General features: G+C 43.4%; 1 protein-coding gene across 2 annotated transcripts in view; it reads right to left on the bottom strand.

Moving 5' to 3' along the window:
• LOC124555731 overlaps window positions 1-20,751 on the bottom strand; it is a 139,748-nt gene that overhangs the window by 74,163 nt on the left and 44,834 nt on the right. For both annotated transcript variants that reach the window (XM_047129752.1, XM_047129753.1), the window contains one exon: window positions 12,106-12,239. In XM_047129752.1, coding sequence (XP_046985708.1) covers window positions 12,106-12,239 — 134 coding nt within the window. The remainder of the gene's footprint in view (window positions 1-12,105; window positions 12,240-20,751) is intronic.

Here is a 20,751-nt window from a genome sequence, read left to right on the forward strand (position 1 = left end):
TTTCAACAACTCTTCCTTTTTCTTACATATTCATGGTACACACAATAATTTCAGAGCAACTCTCAATCATATTATAAATTCCTAGATTCTTTTGATCTACCTCCAACTCATCTGTGGGGTTTAAATCACCCTCAAAATCCTTTGTATTATCTTCCTCGTAAGCATAAAATACCCTGTTCCCTTCTTCTGAACTAACAATATCAGTAGCTGGAACATTCTTATAATTAACCACACAACTTAAAACTTTGTCTCTCTTAAACAAATCCTCACTTATTTCTGCTGATATACTATAAACTATATCACAATTGACTCCATTAAGGGGGGTAGGATGTCAAACGGGCCCACTTGGAGCAGGAGAGGCACCACAGGACATTTTATTTTGTACTGTCTATACTTTTACAAATAAATTCATAAAACTTTGTCAGCATGACCAGAAAGGATTCAGGATTCACACTCATAGCAGTGGAAGTGCAAAAACATAACAAAATAATTTATTTTTAGATATGAAATTTCATCATTTTTTCACTTACTGTTGGCTGCATTTGTTGCTATAGGTACATTTTTCTTCACATGTAAGAGAGATTCTTTGATGAATTTTGCACATCATACAAACCATACTTACAGGTGTATGAAACACTAGAATTTTCCAAATCTACTAAAAACCGTGGTAAAAATTGAGATGATTAACTACAAAAATGGATTTTTTTTTCTAAACATAAAGTTTAAAACGTAACAGCTCATTCATTTTTTCATAAATTAAATAGATTCTTTCAGGCACCTGTAAGTATGGTTTCTATGCCGTGCAAAATTTATCGAACAGTCTCTCTTACTTATGAAGAAAAGAGTACCTATAGCTACAAATGTAGCCAATAGTAAGTGAAAAAATGATGAAATTTCACATGTAAAAAAAATTATTTTGTTATGTTTTTGAACTTCTGCTGCTACGAGTGTGAATCCTGAATCCTTCCAGGTTATGCTGACAAAGTTTTATGAATTTACTTGTAAAAGTATAGACAGTTGAAATTAAAATGTCCTGTGGTGCCTCTCCTGCTCCAAGTCGGCCCGTTTGATGTCCAACCCCCCCCCCCCCCCCCCCCAACTTCTATCGGAAAGCACCAGCACTAACTCCGTCAACCTCCACCAGTACACTATAATTGCCCCAACTGCATCATCCCACATTAGAATTCATAGTACATTCAAACTGTGCCAAACTTGGATCTACCTTTGTCTACAAACATTTTCTCTACTCTCAGACTGCTACGACACTTTGTAATCTGATCTACCACCCAACACTTTACTTTCACATTCATCCTTCCACATCCACTCATAATTCAAGTTTTCATCAAGAGCCATTGGTTCACATCCATCAATAACAATAAATCTTCCTCCAAGATACCTAGATCAGTGGCTTCAACTTTCGCAACTTCAGTGCCTGAAACATCGTCTTTACCTTCCTTTAACAATAAATCACCCACAGCCATGGATACATAATAAAATTCACCTCCAGCTGATGAGACTACAGCTTCACCACCTTCAAAGATATCCTCACATATATCCAACAAAGCAAACCTCTCTATATACATTTTCACTTATTTTACTATAATTGTTGCTACTGACCAGTGTCTCATCAGAATTTGTCATAAATTCCATTTCCATCAAATTCAAATCCACCTCTGCCTCTCTTTTGTTCACAGAATCTTTCAACAAACATACATTCATTCCATCATTCACTTTCCTTTGACCAAATAAATTCTCCATACAATCATTATTAACTCTTTCTACACATTGTATATTTCTTGCGTCATTTCTATGGCTGCGCCACTTAAAATTATTCCCCACTTTATTCTACTTCGCTTCACCTTGTACCACTTCTAGGCGGCCAACATTTGTGGCTGCTTTGCTGAATTTTCAACACCCACAGAATTTTTAAAATAGCTTGTCTTTTTCATTGCCAGTTAATTTTGTCACCTCCGAACCTGAGATGGGCAATCTCTAGTTTCCCAACCTCACGTTCTGGCGTGAAGCTCCTGCTCCTCAAATCTTCGTTCCCGATTTTGATTTTCATTATGAAAGTTGCTGTTACCATTCATTTCCCCTGTGAAAATTATTATTACAGTGATAGCTATTTTGGTGATTATTGTAATTCCCATTCAGGCATCCATCCTCCTGACTATTTTCCCCATTATGTGGCTTGAATTTCAATCCTTGTTCAAGTTTGTTAATAAAATCTAAAAACTCATCAATAGAATTTGTTGGGCTGTGGACAAGATCCCATTTCAAAAAGCTAAGTGGACATCTCTTGAGCATTGTGATTTCAGTCAACACTCCCAGTGGATGATTTATATGTATCAACTTAGTGACATCATGAACACAAAAATCCCGCATCAATCCACTTCTGTGTTTGAAACTTGGTCCATTTAAATACTCAGGTCCATTTAAATACTCATTCTGAAGTTGCATTTGCTTTGCTTCACTCTAGAATTTGTTCAGGAAACAATTCTCAAACACTTCATAGGCAGTAAATGAAGTACTCAATAAATTTGTCCATGACTGTGCACTGCCCTCAAGATGCCCAGTAGCAAACTTAATTTTTGTCTCTTCTCACTAAACTATCTTTACATGCAGCAAGAAAATCAACTGGATGATATATTCCATCATTTGCAAACCACACTGTCGTTCCTGAATTAACCCACAGAAAACCTGTCACAGTAGTAGCCTGATCTGCTACTACAGAATTTAGTTCTGCATTCATGCCTTTAAACCGCTGTTCATGTTGCACAGCTTCTTTATTAATCTTTGCTTCTAACTGTCTTCTCTATTTTTCACAACCTGCTACTCTTTCTCAAATGCTTTTTGCCTCAGCACACTATTCTTCACCTTGCCACCCAGCTCATAATGTATCTTTTCCAACCTGTCCCCGAAACCCTTTTCCACTGGATCGGGATCGACTCTGGTGTTAACCCGCCAACCTCCTCAGAAATTTTGTCTACATTTGCCCTTACACCTTCTAATTTTGAATTAGTCATACCTTTTATATCCAATTTAATTTTCTTCACCTAAGATTTTATTGTTTCTGCTACACTTGTTTTTACTGAATCTGTCTCTGTTTCTACTAATCCTATCTCTGTACCCAATACCCCCATTCTTGAGTTTAGATTTGTCAGAATTTCCTTCAACCATGCCATAGAATCATTCACAATTACATATACCTTCTCTGATTTTGGACTATGTGCCTCACTAATATTGTCTCTATCAACATTACCACGTTCAAACTTTGGACTATCTGGCCCACTCACATTATCTGAACCAAACATGCTGGGTGACTGCTTAATTACTGGAAGCTCCATTACTGACGGTAACCCTGTGGGTTCAAATATATTAAGGCTATCGGCAGCAGTACTGATCTTATTGGTCATGTTGGCAGCTTGTGTTGTATTTCTGCTGCCAGAAGTGTAGATGCTGCTGATGGCGATGCTGTTGCTGACACTGATGAACTAGAAGTTGGCACCAGTGTTCTGTGCTGCCGTGGCCGCCACTGCCGCAGTGCAGCCAATGAAGTCTTCAGTGCTGCTAGTCACTGCAGACTCGAACTCAGCATGCCTCTTCATAGCATTCATCTACTTTCTTGAAATTCTGTGGCTGATTTCACCACACCCAACTTTTGCTACCGATTCCCACACATGCAACTGGCACAAAATCTTATGCTTGGAGCCCCCTCACAAACTGCCTATCATGCAATACATTTGGGACCTGGATCACAGAGTCTTGTAAAGTGTTAGAAATACAGTTCCAATTCTAAAGGGGTTAGATTCAGATTCTGGACAAGAAAACTCCAACTGGGATGGTTGCCTAATGGTTATCACTGCATGTAGTTGCTCTACAGAACAGCAGTCCTATCAAGCAAACCAGCTGCTTATTTATTTGTTATTCGTACTTTATGTACTTGGACTATGCAAGGCTCTGTTTAAAAAGAGTAGCTCAATATAGGCATAGGGTCAAGCCGTGCACATTTGCTTTCATGCCCTGCAGCTAACTGGCTGCAAATAATATCCTGTAGCTGTGAAGCTGAATTCAAGTAGTCTACGCATTGGCTAGAATTGGAAGTTAATAAAATACACAGAAATACAAAATAAAAGTTAAATGAATAACTGAATAACAAGGCTTCTATTCTAATGTCTGTAACTGATGTAGATGACAGAGAATTATGTTGAATAATGTTTATTCCAGAAAGGACATCTCAAATAAACTGGAAGTGGTCCTACTATATTTAGTTGCGATACACAGAAAATAACCTTACCAAATACAATAAAGTTACAGCGAGAGCGTTAAGAGAATGATAGCAAAACCCCTAAACTAAATACCCATCAAAGACTCGTGAAAACCAAATCCATCTCGTGATCAAAATACACGTTAAGATTCAACAGTTCAAAATTCAATACAATGATTCACTAATTAAGACATACAATACAGACAATACTCTGTGTTATAACGTCAAGTTTAACACATATATTTCAGAACGACACAACACATATAAGTCACAGAGTAAGTTGACAAGCAAGACATGTGTACACGTTAGCATTCGAATGAGCACTAAGTCCCAGTCTAGCGGCCGCTGCTCGGCTGGCGGCTTAGGTCACGCAGCTGCTGCATGGCTGGCAGACAGCGCCGCACGTAGAGGACTTTTCCACCCTTTGAAATTGTTGCACTGGTCTTGATGGAGGTGTCCTGGAGATGGCTAACGTCCATAGGCGTTGTTTGACTCGCCGTAAATTCTCGAGGAGGCGGCTTCCCGTACGGACGGAAGTGTCCCCGATGATAACGGGTCGAGATGACAGGAGACGTAGGGGTCGAATCTGCTGGGGCCCCATGCACCAACCTGCCCACTGCAGCAAGTCCAGCTGATATGACAGGAAACATGGGCGATGTGTCGGTGTCCACTGGAGGAGGAGGAGGCGAGTAGATTTGCTCTGACAAAGGATGGTCATCCGGTTCCTGCATGGGCACATCTCCTGGTGGCGTCCATTCTTGTGCTGGCATCGCGATGATGGTGAGAGGGCTGCGTTGTGAGTATTGAGAGATGCCAAGATCCCAAGCGTCAGGTAGAGCCAAAGGTGGTGTAGCGGCATCCGGAACAGGCGTTGCTGGCACACGAGGCCAAAGCTAGTCCGAATGACGCACTGCAACACACGTGTCCGTCTGGATTTCATACAGGCGTCTGCCATGGTGTCTTAAGATGCGGCCCGGGCTCCAATTTGGCCGCCTGCCATATCCCTGTACCCAGACGAGGTTGTCGGCGGTGAACCGGCCAAGTGAAGGCACCCGCGGCCGTGAGGTGGAAGGCCGCAGAAGATGAAGTAGCGTGCGGGGCTGTCGGCCATGTAAGAGCTCAGCTGGATTGTGGTCGCCCATGGGGGTGAAACAGTAAGACGCCAGAAATTGGAGAAGCGCATCATCAGCAGCAGAAGAAGTCAGAAGTTTCCGCATCTGAGCCTTAAATGTGCGGACCAGTCGTTCAGCCTCACCGTTGGATTGTGGATGGAACACCGTGACGAACACAAAAATCCGCAAATTCGGAAGAGGCAAATTGCGGACCATTATCAGTAACAAGAGTAGAGGGGAGGCCTTCCAAAGAAAAAATGCGGGCGAGAGCACTGGTGGTTGTCGCGATGGTAGGCGACGTGCAACGGACAATGAAAGGAAAGTTAGAGTAGGCGCCAATTACGAGGAGCCAATAAGTACCTAAAAAGGGTCCCGCAAAGTCAGCATGAATACGCTCCCAGGGCTTCTCAGGCAAAGGCCGCGGTGACAAACATGACTTCGGGGCAGCGGCCTGTGACGCACAAGGGCCGCAGGCAGCGTCATGTGTGCTATTTCAGAGTCGATGCCAGCCCAGTACACACGACGGCGCGCCAGATATTTTGTGTGAGACACACTCCAGTGCCCTTGGTGAAGGAGGCGCAAGACCGAAGCACGCAAAGACGCAGGTACCACAACACGCAGCGAAGTATTGTCAGTGGAGAGGACGATAACACCATCCTTAGCTGTGAGGCGGTAGTGCAAAGCGTAGTAGTTCCGCAACGGATCAGAAGTCTTAGCGGACGGACGAGCTGGCCAACCCTTCTGAATACAGCGGACGAATACCATCCCAAGAGAGTTGAATCCCCAAGTACGTGATAGATGCCTGAAAAAATTGTGAATTCTGAAGATTACACTTAAGACCGGCAGTCTGTAAGACATGAAAAAGTGTACGGAGATTTTGAAGATGTTCTTCAGTGGTGGAGCCAGTGACAATAATGTCGTCCATGTAATTGATACACCCAAGGACAGGGAGCAATAATTGTTCCAAGAATCGCTGAAAGAGAGCAGGGGCGCTAGCAAACCCGAATGGCAAGCGTTGGTATTGATAGAGGCCGAAAGGTGTGTTAAGGACCAGAAACTGCTGGGAAGCAGCGTCGAGAAGAAGTTGATGATAAGCTCCTGACAGGTCAATTTTAGAAAAATGCTGGCCTCCAGCAAGTTTAGTGAACAGTTCTTCAGGATGGGGCATAGGGTAAGTGTCGATGAGGCATTGAGCATTTACAGTGGCTTTGAAATCGCCACAGAGACGAATATCACCATTTGGCTTAGCAACGACAATGACAGGAGAGGACCAATCATTGGAAGTGACAGGAAGCACGACCCCTGAAGTAGTGAGACGATCCAACTCCTGTTTTACCCGATCACAAAGGGCCACAGGAATGGGCCGAGCCTGAAAAAACTTAGGCCGAGCAGTGGGTTTGAGCGTGATATGAGCTACAAAGTCGTTTGCACGGCCTAACCCAGGAGAAAAAAGGGACAAAAATGTCGTCGACAAGGAATCCAGTTGAGCATAAGGAATAGCATCAGAGACAATATTGACAGAGTCATCTATGGAGAACCCAAAAACGCGAAAGGCATCGAAACCAAAAAGATTTTCTGCGTTGCTCTGGTCGACCACAAATATGGGAACAGTGCGAACGACGGATTTGTAAGACACCTCAGCATTAAACTGTCCCAAGTGAGAAATCTTCTGTTTATTGTACGTCCGTAATTGCCGAGTGACAGGTGACAGGAGTGGAGAACCCAACTGAAGATACGTCTGAGAATTAATTATAGTGGCAGCAGAACCGGTATCCACTTGCACGCGAACATCTCGACCAAGGATTTGGACAGTGAGGAATAACTTCCCTGAAAGGGAAGAAGTGCAATTGACAGATAACACAGAATCAGAATCAGCGTCATGTTCATGAACATCATGTATGCGGTCAGATTTGCAAACGGAAGACACATGACCTTTCTTTTTGCAATTGTGACTCACAGCCCAACGTTGGGGACAATCCTCGCGTGAATGTTTCGTAAAACACTGCGGACATGAAGGAAGTAGGCGGGGGTTTTGCTGCAGTTTCTTAGCGGGTTGTTTACGGTTAGGCCGAGGCTGCGCGTGGGAGTGCACTGCAGCCACGTCGGCCGGCGGTGAGGCGCAATGGAGAGAACTTCATCTAGAGTCGGATTTGGCAACTGAAGGGCACGTTGCCAAACTTCTTTGTCGGGCGCCGACCGGATAATAGCATCCCGTACCATGAAAATGGCATAGGATTCTTTGTGAACGTCAGTAACAAATTGACACTTTCGACTGAGGCCATGTAGTTCAGCAGCCCAAGCACGATAGGATTGATGTGGCTGTTTTTGACAAGGATAAAAGGCAACACGAGAGGCTACCACATGTGTTTGCTTTTGAAAATAGATAGACAGAAGTGAGCACATTTCAGCAAAGGACAAAGACGCAGGATCCTTCAAAGGAGGCAATTGTGACAACAACCGATACATTTGAGGTGAAATCCAGGAAAGGAACAGAGACTTACATGGTTTTTCGTCCGTGACATGAAATGCCAAGAAGTGCTGTCGGAGACGTTTTTCATAATCAGACCAGTCTTCCGCCGTCTCGTTGTAAGGAGGAAAAAGAGGTATAGCCAACGACAAGAAACGCTCCGCATTTGACTCCATGACGAAATCGCCACTGTTATAAGCGTTTGCTGTTCAAGGAGATTTTGCAATAGTTGCTCGACAGTAGCCATGGAACCCTGTGGGTCAACGGTGAAAAGGAAAAATCCCATCCTCGTCGCCAATTGTTATAATGACAAGTTTAACACTTATATTTCAGAACGACACAACACATATAAGTCAAAGAGTAAGTTGACAAGCAATACATGTGTACACGTTAGCATTCGAATGAGCACTGAGTCCCAGTCTAGCGGCCGCTGCTCGGCTGGCCGCTTAGGTGGCGCAGCTGCTGCATGGCTGGCAGACAGCGCCGCACGTAGAGGACGCGCGTAATTGCGCGGCGGCGCTTTGAATGATCGTCGAGTCACAACACTCTGGCTATGTGCAGTTCTTTATTGCAAGCTGAAGAAATTAAAAGTCCTACTTTGGTGCACATTCAGACCTCTTGAATTATAAAGTCCTTTTAGGTGTATGATAGTGGCCATTCACTGCCCAGAATCAAACATGTCCATGACAAATCACACTCATTACCACAGGTGTATCTGATTTCTTCCAGCATTTGACAAAGTCTCCAGAATCATTCCCTTGAGGGCTTCACCCAGAAAATCCAAGTCTCGACTTGACTCCTGCAGTATTCTGCCAATGCCCAGCTCTCATTGGGTGAAGGCCATTACCAACAAAAATACATCATCCTTAAACTCTACAAACATGATTTGATTCAAGATGACCACTTTTCCACACTAAACTAATATATGACAAAACTATTTAAATAAAAGAATATGACAAAACTATTTACATAAAAGAAACATTATAAACATTTGGTGACATTCACATTGTTTGCAAATATAAGTAATAGTTGGTTTATAAATAAATAAACGAGTATTCTTGCACAAGTGCACTCACATTAAATGATTACACATTATCATTAAGTACAGGGTTATTACAAATGATTGAAGCAATTTCACAGCTTTACAATAACTTTATTACTTGAGATATTTTCACAATGCTTTGCACACACATATAAAAACTCAAAAAGTTTTTTTAGGCATTCACAAATGTTCGATATGTGCCCCTTTAGTGATTTGGCAGACATCAAGCCGATAATCAAGTTCCTCCCACACTCGGCGCAGCATGTCCCCATCAATGAGTTCGAAAGCATCGTTGATGCGAGCTCGCAGTTCTGGCACGTTTCTTGGTAGAGGAGGTTTAAACACTGAATCTTTCACATAACCCCACAGAAAGAAATCGCATGGGGTTAAGTCGGGAGAGCGTGGAGGCCATGACATGAATTGTTGATCATGATCTCCACCACGACCGATCCATCGGTTTTCCAATCTCCTGTTTAAGAAATTCTTCTGGTTTAGCCTTTTCCGTAAGATTTTCCAAACCATCGGCTGTGGTACGTTTAGCTACCTGCTTGCTTTATTCGTCGACTTCCGCGGCTACGCGTGAAACTTGCCCGCACGTGTTCAACCGTTTCTTCGCTCACTGCAGGCCGACCCGTTGATTTCCCCTTACGGAGGCATCCAGAAGCTTTAAACTGCGCATACCATCGCCGAATGGGGTTAGCAGTTGGTGGATCTTTGTTGAACTTCGTCCTGAAGTGTCGTTGCACTGTTATGACTGACTGATGTGAGTGCATTTCAAGCACGACATACGCTTTCTCGGCTCCTGTCGCCATTTTGTCTCACTGCGCTCTCGAGCGCTCTGGCGGCAGAAACCTGAAGTGCGGCTTCAGCCGAACAAAACTTTATGAGTTTTTCACGTATCTGTAGTGTATCGTGACCATATGTCAATGAATGGAGCTACAGTGAATTTATGAAATCGCTTCAATCATTTGTAATTATTTATGCCTTCTTGACACAGGCATCTTTTGGCACTTTTTAATGGTAGCATCTGCTAACACATGCCATTGACCACATTTAAATTAGCACAATTTTTTAATAACACTTGCAATCAATATTTCAATAAAGTTCCTGGCAAAATAGTAAACAGTTTCCAGAATGAGATTTTCACTCTGCAGTAGTGTGTGCACTTTGTATGAAACTTCCTGGCAGATCAAAAGGCAAAGGTCCCGAGTCTCGGTCCAGCACACAGTTTTAATCTGCCTGGAAGTTTCATAGTAAACAGTTCTTTAAATAAATACAAAAGTATGACAAAATATGAGGTATTCATGCTGTGTTCATTTGCTGTGTAAATGTGGAGAACACGATATTCTGACAAACATTTGTGTGATGAAAAAGATATAAAAGATACACTTAATCAAAAAATAAAATGGATAGAGATACATAGCTTTCAGAGATGATAGCTATAGTGACGCACTATCACCTAGGATAACAGTCTGTTGAAATCACCTGAAGCAATTAAAAATTGTTAAGTCAGTTACTGGCAAAATAGTAAACAGTTTCCAGAATGAGATTTTCACTCTGCAGCAGAGTGTGCACTCGTATGAAACTTCCTGGAAGATTAAAACTGTGTGGCGAACCAAGACTCAAACTTTGAAAATGTTTATTTATTGTGAGATATTAACTTCAGTAGTTTTAAAGATATTGTGTTGTGTCACTGGACGTGCCTAACGTTTCTGAGATCGCAAATGTATTCAGATTTGCATTAATATTTGATGTGAGTTATTGTCAAATCACAAAGAGCTGTATCTCAGCCGTCTTTAAGATTGTCTTACACTACCATTTCTTGGAGCATCTCCTGCACAAAGCCCATGTGAGTAACAGCCATCCAAATTTCCAGCATAGAGGTTTCCCCCACATCCAGTCCTTCACTAATGCACATGGCTCACCTGGAGCAGTTATGGCAGCCTATCCGGCTGCGTTATGCTATCAGACCTGGGGCTGCACAGCTTCATAAACAAATTCACCTTACCTTGTACCAATTCTAGGCGGCCAACTAGTTGACCTACATACACATAATATTACAGCAGACAGTAACCAAATTTGCCTTTCATGCACAGCAATACTCAAACCCACCATTGTCCTATAATCACACCTCGAGTGATAATGAACCAGTCTGGTTGTATGCGCTGGAAAGCACAGAGATACCAGGAGTTAAAGCGATTCCAAAGGCATTAGAGGTGCCACAGCTTTCACTGCAGGTGCCATAATGTCATTGCAGTCTAGGGCAGCAGCCTGAAGACTGCTGCTCACCGCTAATACAGCTTGTAGCTGTTTTTGAAAGGCAGTGGTTCACACACCACATGGAAATCATGATCATCTCTTCTGGCACAAGTCGTAGAAGCTGAGGCAGCATGCACTATTTCATGTTTGAGCAGGTTCAGATCTCTCTTTAGTAGGTAACTGAAGGGTGTATTTATGTGTAAACTGAGAAATTTAAATAGTTTGTGTGTGACGCTTTTGTCAACTGCTCACACAATGTAATAAAGGATAATTTAACATGCCAGCACGACACTGTGCATAAAATATACCCCTCAACAAGACGCTAATGATATGAACAACATCACTTTTTGAAACAGCACTTCTGGACTTATGCAGATACAATATTGTTTTCTTATCCTCGCATGAAGATGTCACTCTCCACCTATTGTCCACTAGTTTTAATACAACATGTATACACCATCTAGAAAAAAATTACATTTTGTTTTGTTGCACCATTTTTGCAGTTACAGCTTATAAGAATGCTTAGAAACTTGGGGAGTTATTTCTGTGGCAGAGATTTTAATAAAACTGGTCATTTACTATGGTTGTCTGTAGAGATTTAGCCCAATCATTAGAAGCAAAACTGCAGAAATGGTAATGGCTTCTTCATAAACTGCCTCTTCATCCCATAAATTACTATGTTTTATGACTGACAAACAAAAATTCAGCTCTGTCTACATGTGCTTCAACGGCAGCAGAAAGAAAGAACATTTATGTGCATGGGTCTTGATTTAAAATGTCATCTGCTCAGTGCCCACTAGAAGTTTCTAACAGGCATTTTAAATCAAATTGCAAAAATTTCTTGAAAATTGGACAAAATGTGGCACTTAGTGGGGGTTCATATAAAAATACTCCTTTATCGATGTTTCATTTCTTCCCATACAAAACGGATACAGTCACTCCATAAGCCACCTCTTACCTTTAACTTTACTGGCTGCAGCATCAGACGCCGATACTTGTACACTGTGCAGTTTCATTTTTTTTTGTTCACGATATTCTTCCATAAAACCTTTTGAAAGTTCATCAACAATCTGCGTAAGTTCTGTGTTGTACCTGAAACAAATGACAATATAAAAAAAGTATTTTAGCAATGCAAGTGGCTTTTTTCTGAGGCTATCAACTCCCCCCCCCCCCCCTCCCTCCCCCAATGAACCATGGATCTTGGCTTTGGTGGGAAGACTTGTGTCCCTCAGCGATACAAATAGCTGTACCGTAGGTGCAACCACAACGGAGGGGTATCTGTTGAGAGGCCAGACAAATGTGTGGTTCCTGAAGAGGGGCAGCAGCCTTTTCAGTAGTTGCAGGGGCAACAGTCTGGATGATTGACTGATCCAGCCTTGTAACACTAACCAAAACGGCCTTGCTATGCTGGTACTGCGAACGGTTGAAAACAAGGGGAAACTACAGCCGTAATTTTTCCCGAGGGCATGCAGCTTTACTATATGGTTAAATGATGATGGTGTCCTCTTGGGTAAAATATTTTGGAGGTAAAATAGTCCCCCGTTCGGACCTCTGGGCGGGGACTACTCAAGAGGATGTCGTTATCAGGAGAAAGAAAACTGGTGTTCTACGGATCGGAGCGTGGAATGTCAGATCCCTTAATCGGGCAGGTAGGTTAGAAAATTTAGAAAGGGAAATGGATGGGTTAAAGTTAGATATAGTGCGAATTAGTGAAGTTCGGTGGCAGGAGGAACAAGACTTTTGGTCAGGTGAATACAGGGTTATAAATACAAAATCAAATAGGGGTAATGCAGGAGTAGGTTTAATAATGAATAAAAAAAATAGGAGTGTGGGTAAGCTACTACAAACAGCATAGTAAATGCATTATTGTGGCCAAAATAGACACGAAGCCCACACCTACTACAGTAGTACAAGTTTATATGCCAACTAGCTCTGCAGATGACAAAGAAATTGGTGAAATGTATGATGAGATAAAAGAAATTATGCAGATAGTGAAGGGAGACGAAAATTTAATAGTTATGGGTGACTGGAATTCGATAGTAGGAAAAGGGAGAGAAGGAAACGTAGTAGGTCAATATGGATTGGGGGTAAGAAATGAAAGAGGAAGTTGCCTATTAGAATTTTGCACAGAGCATAACTTAATCATAGCTAACACTTGGTTCAAGAATCACAAGAGAAGGTTGTATACATGGAAGAAGCCTGGAGGTACTGGAAGGTCGCAGATAGATTATATAATGGTAAGACAGAGATTCAGGAACCAGGTTTTAAATTGTAAGACATTTCCAGGGGCAGATGTGGACTCTGACCACAATCTATTGGTTATGAACTGTACATTAAAACTGAAGAAACTGCAAAAAGGTAGGAATTCAAGGAGATGGGACCTGGATAAACTGAAAGAACCAGAGGTTGTAGAGAGTTTCAGGGAGAGCATTAGGGAACGATTGACAAGAATGGGGGAAAGAAATACAGTAGAAGAAGAATGGGTAGCTTTGAGAGATGAAATAGTGAAGGCAGCAGAGGATCAAATAGGTAAAAAGACAAGGGCGAATAGAAATCCTTGGGTAACAGAAGAAATATTGAATTTCATTGATGAAAGGAGAAAATATAAAAATGCAGTAAATGAAGCAGGCAAAAAGGAATACAAACGTCTCAAAATTGAGATTGACAGGAAGTGCAGAATGGCTAAGTAGGGATGGCTAGAGGACAAATGTAAGGATGTAGAGGTGCATATCACTAGGGGTAAGATAGATACTGCCTACAGGAAAATTAAAGAAACCTTTGGAGAAAAGAGAACCACTTGTATGAATATCAAGAGCTCAGATGGAAACCCAGTTCTAAGCAAAGAACGGAAAGCAGAAAGGTGGAAGGAGTATATAGAGGGTCTATACAAGGGCAATGTGCTTGAGGACAATATTATTGAAATGGAAGAGGATGTAGATGTAGATGAAGATGAAATAGGAGATATGATACTGTGTGAAGAGTTTGACAGAGCACTGAAAGACCCAAGTTGAAACAAGGCCCTGGGACTAGGCAACATTCCATTAGAACTACTGACAGCCTTGGGAGAGCGAGTCCTGACGAAACTCTACCATCTGGTGAGCAAGATGTGTGAGACAGGCGAAATACCCTCAGACTTCAAGAAGAATATAAATGTGTTGACAAATGTGAAAATTACCGAACTATCAGTTTATCAAGTCACGGCTGCGAAATACTAACGCGAATTCTTTACAGATGAATGGAAAAACTGGTAGAAGCCGACCTCGGGGAAGATCAGTTTGGATTCTGTAGAAATATTGGAACACGTGAGACAATACTGACCCTACGTCTTATCTTAGAAAATAGATAAAGGAAAGGCAAACCTACATTTCTAGCTTTTGTAGACTTAGAGAAAGCTTTTGACAATGTTAACTGGAATACTCTCTTTCAAATTCTGAAGGTGGCAGGGATAAAATACAAGGAACGAAAGGCTATTTACAATTTGTACAGAAACCAGATGGCAGTTATAAGAGTCGAGGGACATGAAAGGAAAGCAGTGGTTGGGAAGGGAGTGAGACAGGGTTGTAGCCTCTCCCCGATGTTATTCAATCTGTATAGTGAGCAAGCAGTAAAGGAAACAAAAGAAAAATTCGGAGCAGTTATTAAAATCCATGGAGAAGACATAAAAACTTCGAGGTTCACCGATGACATTGTAATTCTGTCAGAGACAGCAAAGGGCTTGGAAGAGCAGTTGAACGGAATGAACAGTGTCTTGAAAGGAGGGTATAAGATGAACATCAACAAAAGCAAAACAAGGGTAATGGAATGTAGTCGAATTAAGTTGGGTGACGCTGAGGGAATTAGATTAGGAAATGAGACACTTAAAGTAGTAAAGGAGTTTTGCTATTTGGGGAGCAAAATAACTGACGATGGTCGAAGTAGAGAGGATATAAAATGTAGACTGACAATAGCAAGGAAAGTGTTTCTGAAGAAGAGAAATTTGTTAACATCGAGTATTGATTTAAATGTCAGGAAGTCGTTTCTGAAAGTATTTGTATGGAGTGTAGCCATGTATGGAAGTGAAACATGGACGATAAATAGTTTGGACAAGAAGAGAATAGAAGCTTTCGAAATGTGGTACTACAGAAGAATGCTGAAGATTAGATGGGTAGATCACATAACTAATGAGGAGGTACTGAAAAGAATTGGGGAGAAGAGGAGTTTGTGGCACAGTTTAACTAGAAGAAGGGATCGGTTGGTAGGACATGTTCTGAGGCATCAAGGGATCACCAATTTAGTATTGGGAGGGCAGCATGAAGGGTAAAAATCATAGAGGGAGACCAAGAAATGAATACACTAAACATATTCAGAAGGATGTATGTTGCAGTAGGTACTGGGAGATGAAGAAGCTTACACAGGATAGAGTAGCATGGAGAGCTGCATCAAACCAGTCTCAGGACTAAGACCACAACAACAAAGAACATCAACTCACTATAATTTGTGCAGTGTTTATGATGCTTTTAATAAGATTTTGAGTTTAAGTAAAATAATTGCAGGTCATTCTGATGTAAACATAAAATTATTCGTCATCTAGATAAACCTATGTGGGAACATACATATTTAGCATTGCTATCTTCCTGAATTTATCTCTCATAGCATTAACTGATGAACTTTTTAAGTTGCTGTTATAACTTCAAGTTGAACAAATATATTTCAAAGATGACGCAATACATGAAAGTCACAGATCAAGTAAACAGAGTAAGATGTGTGTACACTTTAACAGTCAAATCATCACTGAGTCCGAGTCTAGTGGCCGCTGGCTGGCTGGCTGCTTAGGTGGCGCTGCTGCTGCATGGCTGGCAGACAGTGCCGCATGTAGAGGACACGCGTAACTGCGTGGCGGCACTTTGAAAGATCAGCGAGTCACAACACTTTTCCCCCCTTTGAAGTTTTTGCACAGGTCTTGATGGAGGTGGCCTGTAGATTGCTAACATCCATAGGTGGTATTTGACTGGCCGTAAAGTCTCGAGGAGGCGGCATCCCGTACGGACAGAAGTGTCCCCGATGATAACGGGTCGAGATGACAGGAGACGTAGGGGTCGAATCTGCTGGGGCCCCATGCACCAATCTGCCCGTTGCAGCAAGTCTGGTTGTTATAACAGGAGACATGGGCGATAGGTCCGCGTCCATAGGAGAAGGAGGCTGGTCGAGTTGCTCTGACAGGTGATGGTCATCTGGTTCCTGCATGGGCACGTCTTCTGTTGGTGTCATTTCTTGTGCTGGTACCGATATGACAGTGAGAGGACCGCATTGTGAGTAATGAGAGATTCCAGGATCCCGAGCGTCAGGTAGAGCTGAAGGTGGTGTAGCGGCATCCGGAACAGGCGTTGCCAGCACACGAGGCCGAAGCTGGTCCGAATGACGCACTGCAACACACGTGTCTGTCTGGATTTCATACAGGCGTCGGCCACGGTGTCGTAAGATGCAGCCAGGACTCCATATTGACCGCCTACCATATCCCCGTACCCATACAAGGTCGTCGGCAGTGAACCGGCCAAGCGAAGGCACCCACGGCCGTCAGGTGGAAGGCCACAGAAGATGAAGTAGCGTGCGGGGCTGTCGGCCATGTAAGAGCTCAGCCGGGCTGTGGTCGCCCATGGAGGTGAAACGGTAAGAAGCCAGAAATTGGGGAAGAGCATCATCAGCAGCAGAAGTAATCAGTAGTTTCCTCATCTGCACCTTAAATGTGCGGACCAGTTGTTCAGCCTCACCGTTTGACTGTGGATAGAACGGAGGGGCCGTGACATGCATGACGCCGTGACGGGCACAAAAATCTGCAAAATTGGAAGAGGCAAATTGCGGACCATTATCAGTAACAAGAGTAGAGGGAAGGCCTTCCAAAGAAAAAATGCGAGCTAGAGCATTGGTGGTTGCCACGGTGGTAGGCGACGTGCAACGGACAATGAAAGGAAAGTTAGAGTAGGCGTCAATAACTAGAAGCCAATAAGTACCTAAAAAGGGTCCCGCAAAGTCAGCATGACTACGCTCCCAGGGCTTCTCAGGCGATGTCCACGGTGACAAAGATGACTTCGGGGCGGCGGCCTGTGACACACAAGGGCCGCAGGCAGCGCCATGTGTGCGATTTCAGAGTCGATGCCGGGCCAGTACACATGACGGCGCGCCAGAGATTTTGTGCGAGACACACCCCAGTGTCCTTGGTGAAGGAGGCGCAAGACCGAAGCATGCAAAGACACAGGTACCACAACACGCGGCGGAGCAATTTCGCTGAAAAGGAGGAGAACACCATCCCTAGCCGTGAGGCAGTAACGCAAAACGTAGTAGTTCCGCAACGGATCAGACGTCTTAGCAGACGGACGAGCTGGCCAACCCTTCTGAATACAGCGTAAAGCCCGGGAAAGGGTAGGGTCAGAACCTGTAGCAGCCGCCAGCCGGTCCCCGGTGATGGGAAACCTGTCCACAACCCGCTGCTGAGCAACATCCAGGTGGGAACACAAAAGTTCGTCCCTATCGAATGCCAGATCAGGACCCATGGGAAGGCGAGACAGAGCATCAGCATTTGCATGTTGAGCCGTTGGCCGGAAATGAATCTCATAATTTAAACGAGACAAGTAAAGAGCCCAACGCTGGAGGCGGTGTGCAGCCTTGTCGGGAAGTGACATGGATGGATGAAACAAGGAAACAAGTGGTTTGTGATCCGTAACAAAATGAAATTTTGAGCCATAGAGAAAAACACCAAATTATGAAGAGCATAAATAATGGCCAAAGTTTCTTTCTCAATTTGAGAATAGTTTTGTTGGGGATCCGTGAGTGTTTTGGAGGCATAAGCAATGGGTTGTTCCGAACCGTCAGAAAAACGGTGAGCAAGGACTGCACCGACCCCGTATTGAGAGGCGTCTGTCGCAAGAACAAGATGTTGGCCAGGTCGATAAGTAGCCAGGCACGGGGCCTGTTTCAGCATAGTCTTCAATTTCTGGAAAGCCGCATTGCATGACGCGGACCAGTGAAAAGGCACATTTTTATGCAACAGGTGATGCAACGGCTGAGCCACCGAAGCAGCAGACGGTAAAAACCTGTGATAGTATGCTATTTTACCCAAGAAGGCCTGCAGTTCCTTAACAGATGTAGGGTGAGGAAGGGCATCAATCGCAGTGTCAGTTTGCTGAAGCAGACGAATACCATCCCAAGAGAGTTGAAACCCCCCCTAGTACGTGATAGATGCCTGAAAAAAAATTTGATTTCTGAAGATTACACTTAAGACCGGCAGTCTGTAAGAGATGAAAAAGTGTGGGGAGATTCTGAAGATGTTCTTCAGTGGTGGAGCCAGTGACAACAATGTCATCCATGTAATTGATACACCCAAGGACAGGGAGCAATAATTGTTCCAAGAATCGCTGAAAGAGAGCAGGGGCACTCGCAACCCCGAATGGCAATCGTTGGTATTGATAGAGGCCGAAAGGCGTGTTAAGGACCAGAAACTGCCGAGAAGCAGTGTCGAGAGGAAGTTGATGATAAGCTTCTGCAGGTCAATTTTAGAAAAATACTGGCCTCCAGCAAGTTTAGTGAACAATTCTTCAGGTCGAGGCATAGGGTAAGTGTCGGTAAGGCATTGAGCATTTACAGTGGCTTTGAAATCGCCATAGAGACGAATATCACCATTTGGCTTAGCAACGACAACGACAAGAGAGGACCACTCACTGGAAGTAACAGGAAGCAAGACCCCTGAAGCAGTGAGACGATCCATCTCCCGTTTGCGTTTGACCTGATCACGGAGGGCCACAGGAATGGGCCGAGCCCGAAAAAATCCAATTGAGCATAAGGAATAGCATTAGAGACGATATTGACCGAGTCATCTATGGAGAACCCAAAAATGCGAAAGGCATTGAAACCAAAAAGATTCTCCGCATTACTATGGTCGACCACAAATATGGGGACAGTGCGAATGACAGATTTGTAAGATACCTCAGCATCAAATTGTCCCAAGAGAGAAATTTTCTGTTTATTGTTAAGTCCATAATTGCCTAATGACAGGTGACAAGATTGGAGAACCCAACTGAAGATACATCTGAGAATTGATTATAGCGGCAGCAGAACCAGTATCCACCTGCATGAGAACATCTTGACCAAGGATTTGGACAGTGAGGAATAACTTCCCTGAAAGGGAAAAAGTACAATTGGCAGACAACACAGAATCAGAATCAGCGTCATGTTCATGAACACCATGTATGTGGTCGGATTTGCAAACGGATGACACATGACCGGTTTTTTTTGTGACACACGGCCCAAAGTTGTGGACAATCCTCTCGTGAATGTTTCATAAAACACCGCGGACATGAAGGAAGTAGCCGTGGGTTTTGCTGCAGTTTCTTAGAGGTTTGTTTACGGTTAGGCCGAAGATGCGCTTGGGAGCGTACTGCAGCCACATCGGCCGCCGGGGACACTCCACACGCTTCGTCAACATCGCACAGAGTTTGTATTTCCCCAACGTCACCCCATGCCTCTATTTGCGCTCCAGTGGTGCGAGAAATTTCGAAAGACTGAGCGATGGATAAGACTTCATCTAGAGTCGGATTTGGCAACTGAAGGGCACGTTGCCTAACTTCTTTGTCGGGCGCCAACTGGATAATAGCATCCCGTACCATGGAATCTGCGTAGGATTCTTTGTGAACTTCAGTAACAAATTGACACTTTCTACTGAGGCTGTGAAGTTCAGCAGCCCAAGTGCGATAGGATCGATTCTGTTGTTTTTGACAACGATAAAAGGTAACAAGAGAGGCTACCACGTGCGTATGCTTTTGAAAATAGTCGGACAGAAGTGAGCACATTTCAGCAAAGGACAAAGACACAGAATCTTTCAAAGGAGCCAATTGCGACAACAACCGATATATTTGAGGTGAAATCCAGGAAAGGAACAGAGACTTACATGTTTGGTCAACAGCGACATGAAATGCCGAGAAGTGCTGTCGAAGACGTTTTTCGTAATCAGACCAGTCTTCTGCCGTCTCGTTGTAAGGAGGAAAAGGAGGTAGAGATGATGACGAGACACGCCCCGCATTTGATGCCGCGACGAAATCACGAATCGCATTTGTGAGAAGCGCATGCTGTTCTACGAGACCTTGCAAGAGTTGCTCTAAAGTAGCCATGGAAATACATGGGTCAACGATGAAAAAGAAGAATTCACTACCTCGTCGCCAATTGTTATAACTTCAAGTTGAACAAATATATTTCAAGGACGACACAATATATGAAAGTCACAGATCAAGTAAACAGAGTAAGACGTGTGTGGCTGTAACAGTCAAATCATCACTGAGTCCGAGTCTAGCGGCCGCTGGCTGGCTGGCTGCTTAGGTGGCGCTGCTGCTTCATGGCTGGCAGACAGCGCCGCATGTAGAGGACGCGCGCAACTGCGCGGCGGCACTTTGAAAGATTGGCGTGTCACAACAGTTGCCACTACTGTTTCTGATCTGAGGCTGAGAACGGCTCCCATATAAATGAATCTAGCCTTCTTTCTGCCTTTATTTCAAGTGCAGTTAACAAAAATAATTCTTGTGTACAGCTAGTAGTTCATTTGTAATTATCTGTTTTCTCACCACACCTGGAGTTTTGAAAT

This window comes from Schistocerca americana, chromosome X (assembly GCF_021461395.2).
Source record: "Schistocerca americana isolate TAMUIC-IGC-003095 chromosome X, iqSchAmer2.1, whole genome shotgun sequence".
Classification (NCBI taxonomy): Eukaryota; Metazoa; Arthropoda; class Insecta; order Orthoptera; family Acrididae; genus Schistocerca; species Schistocerca americana.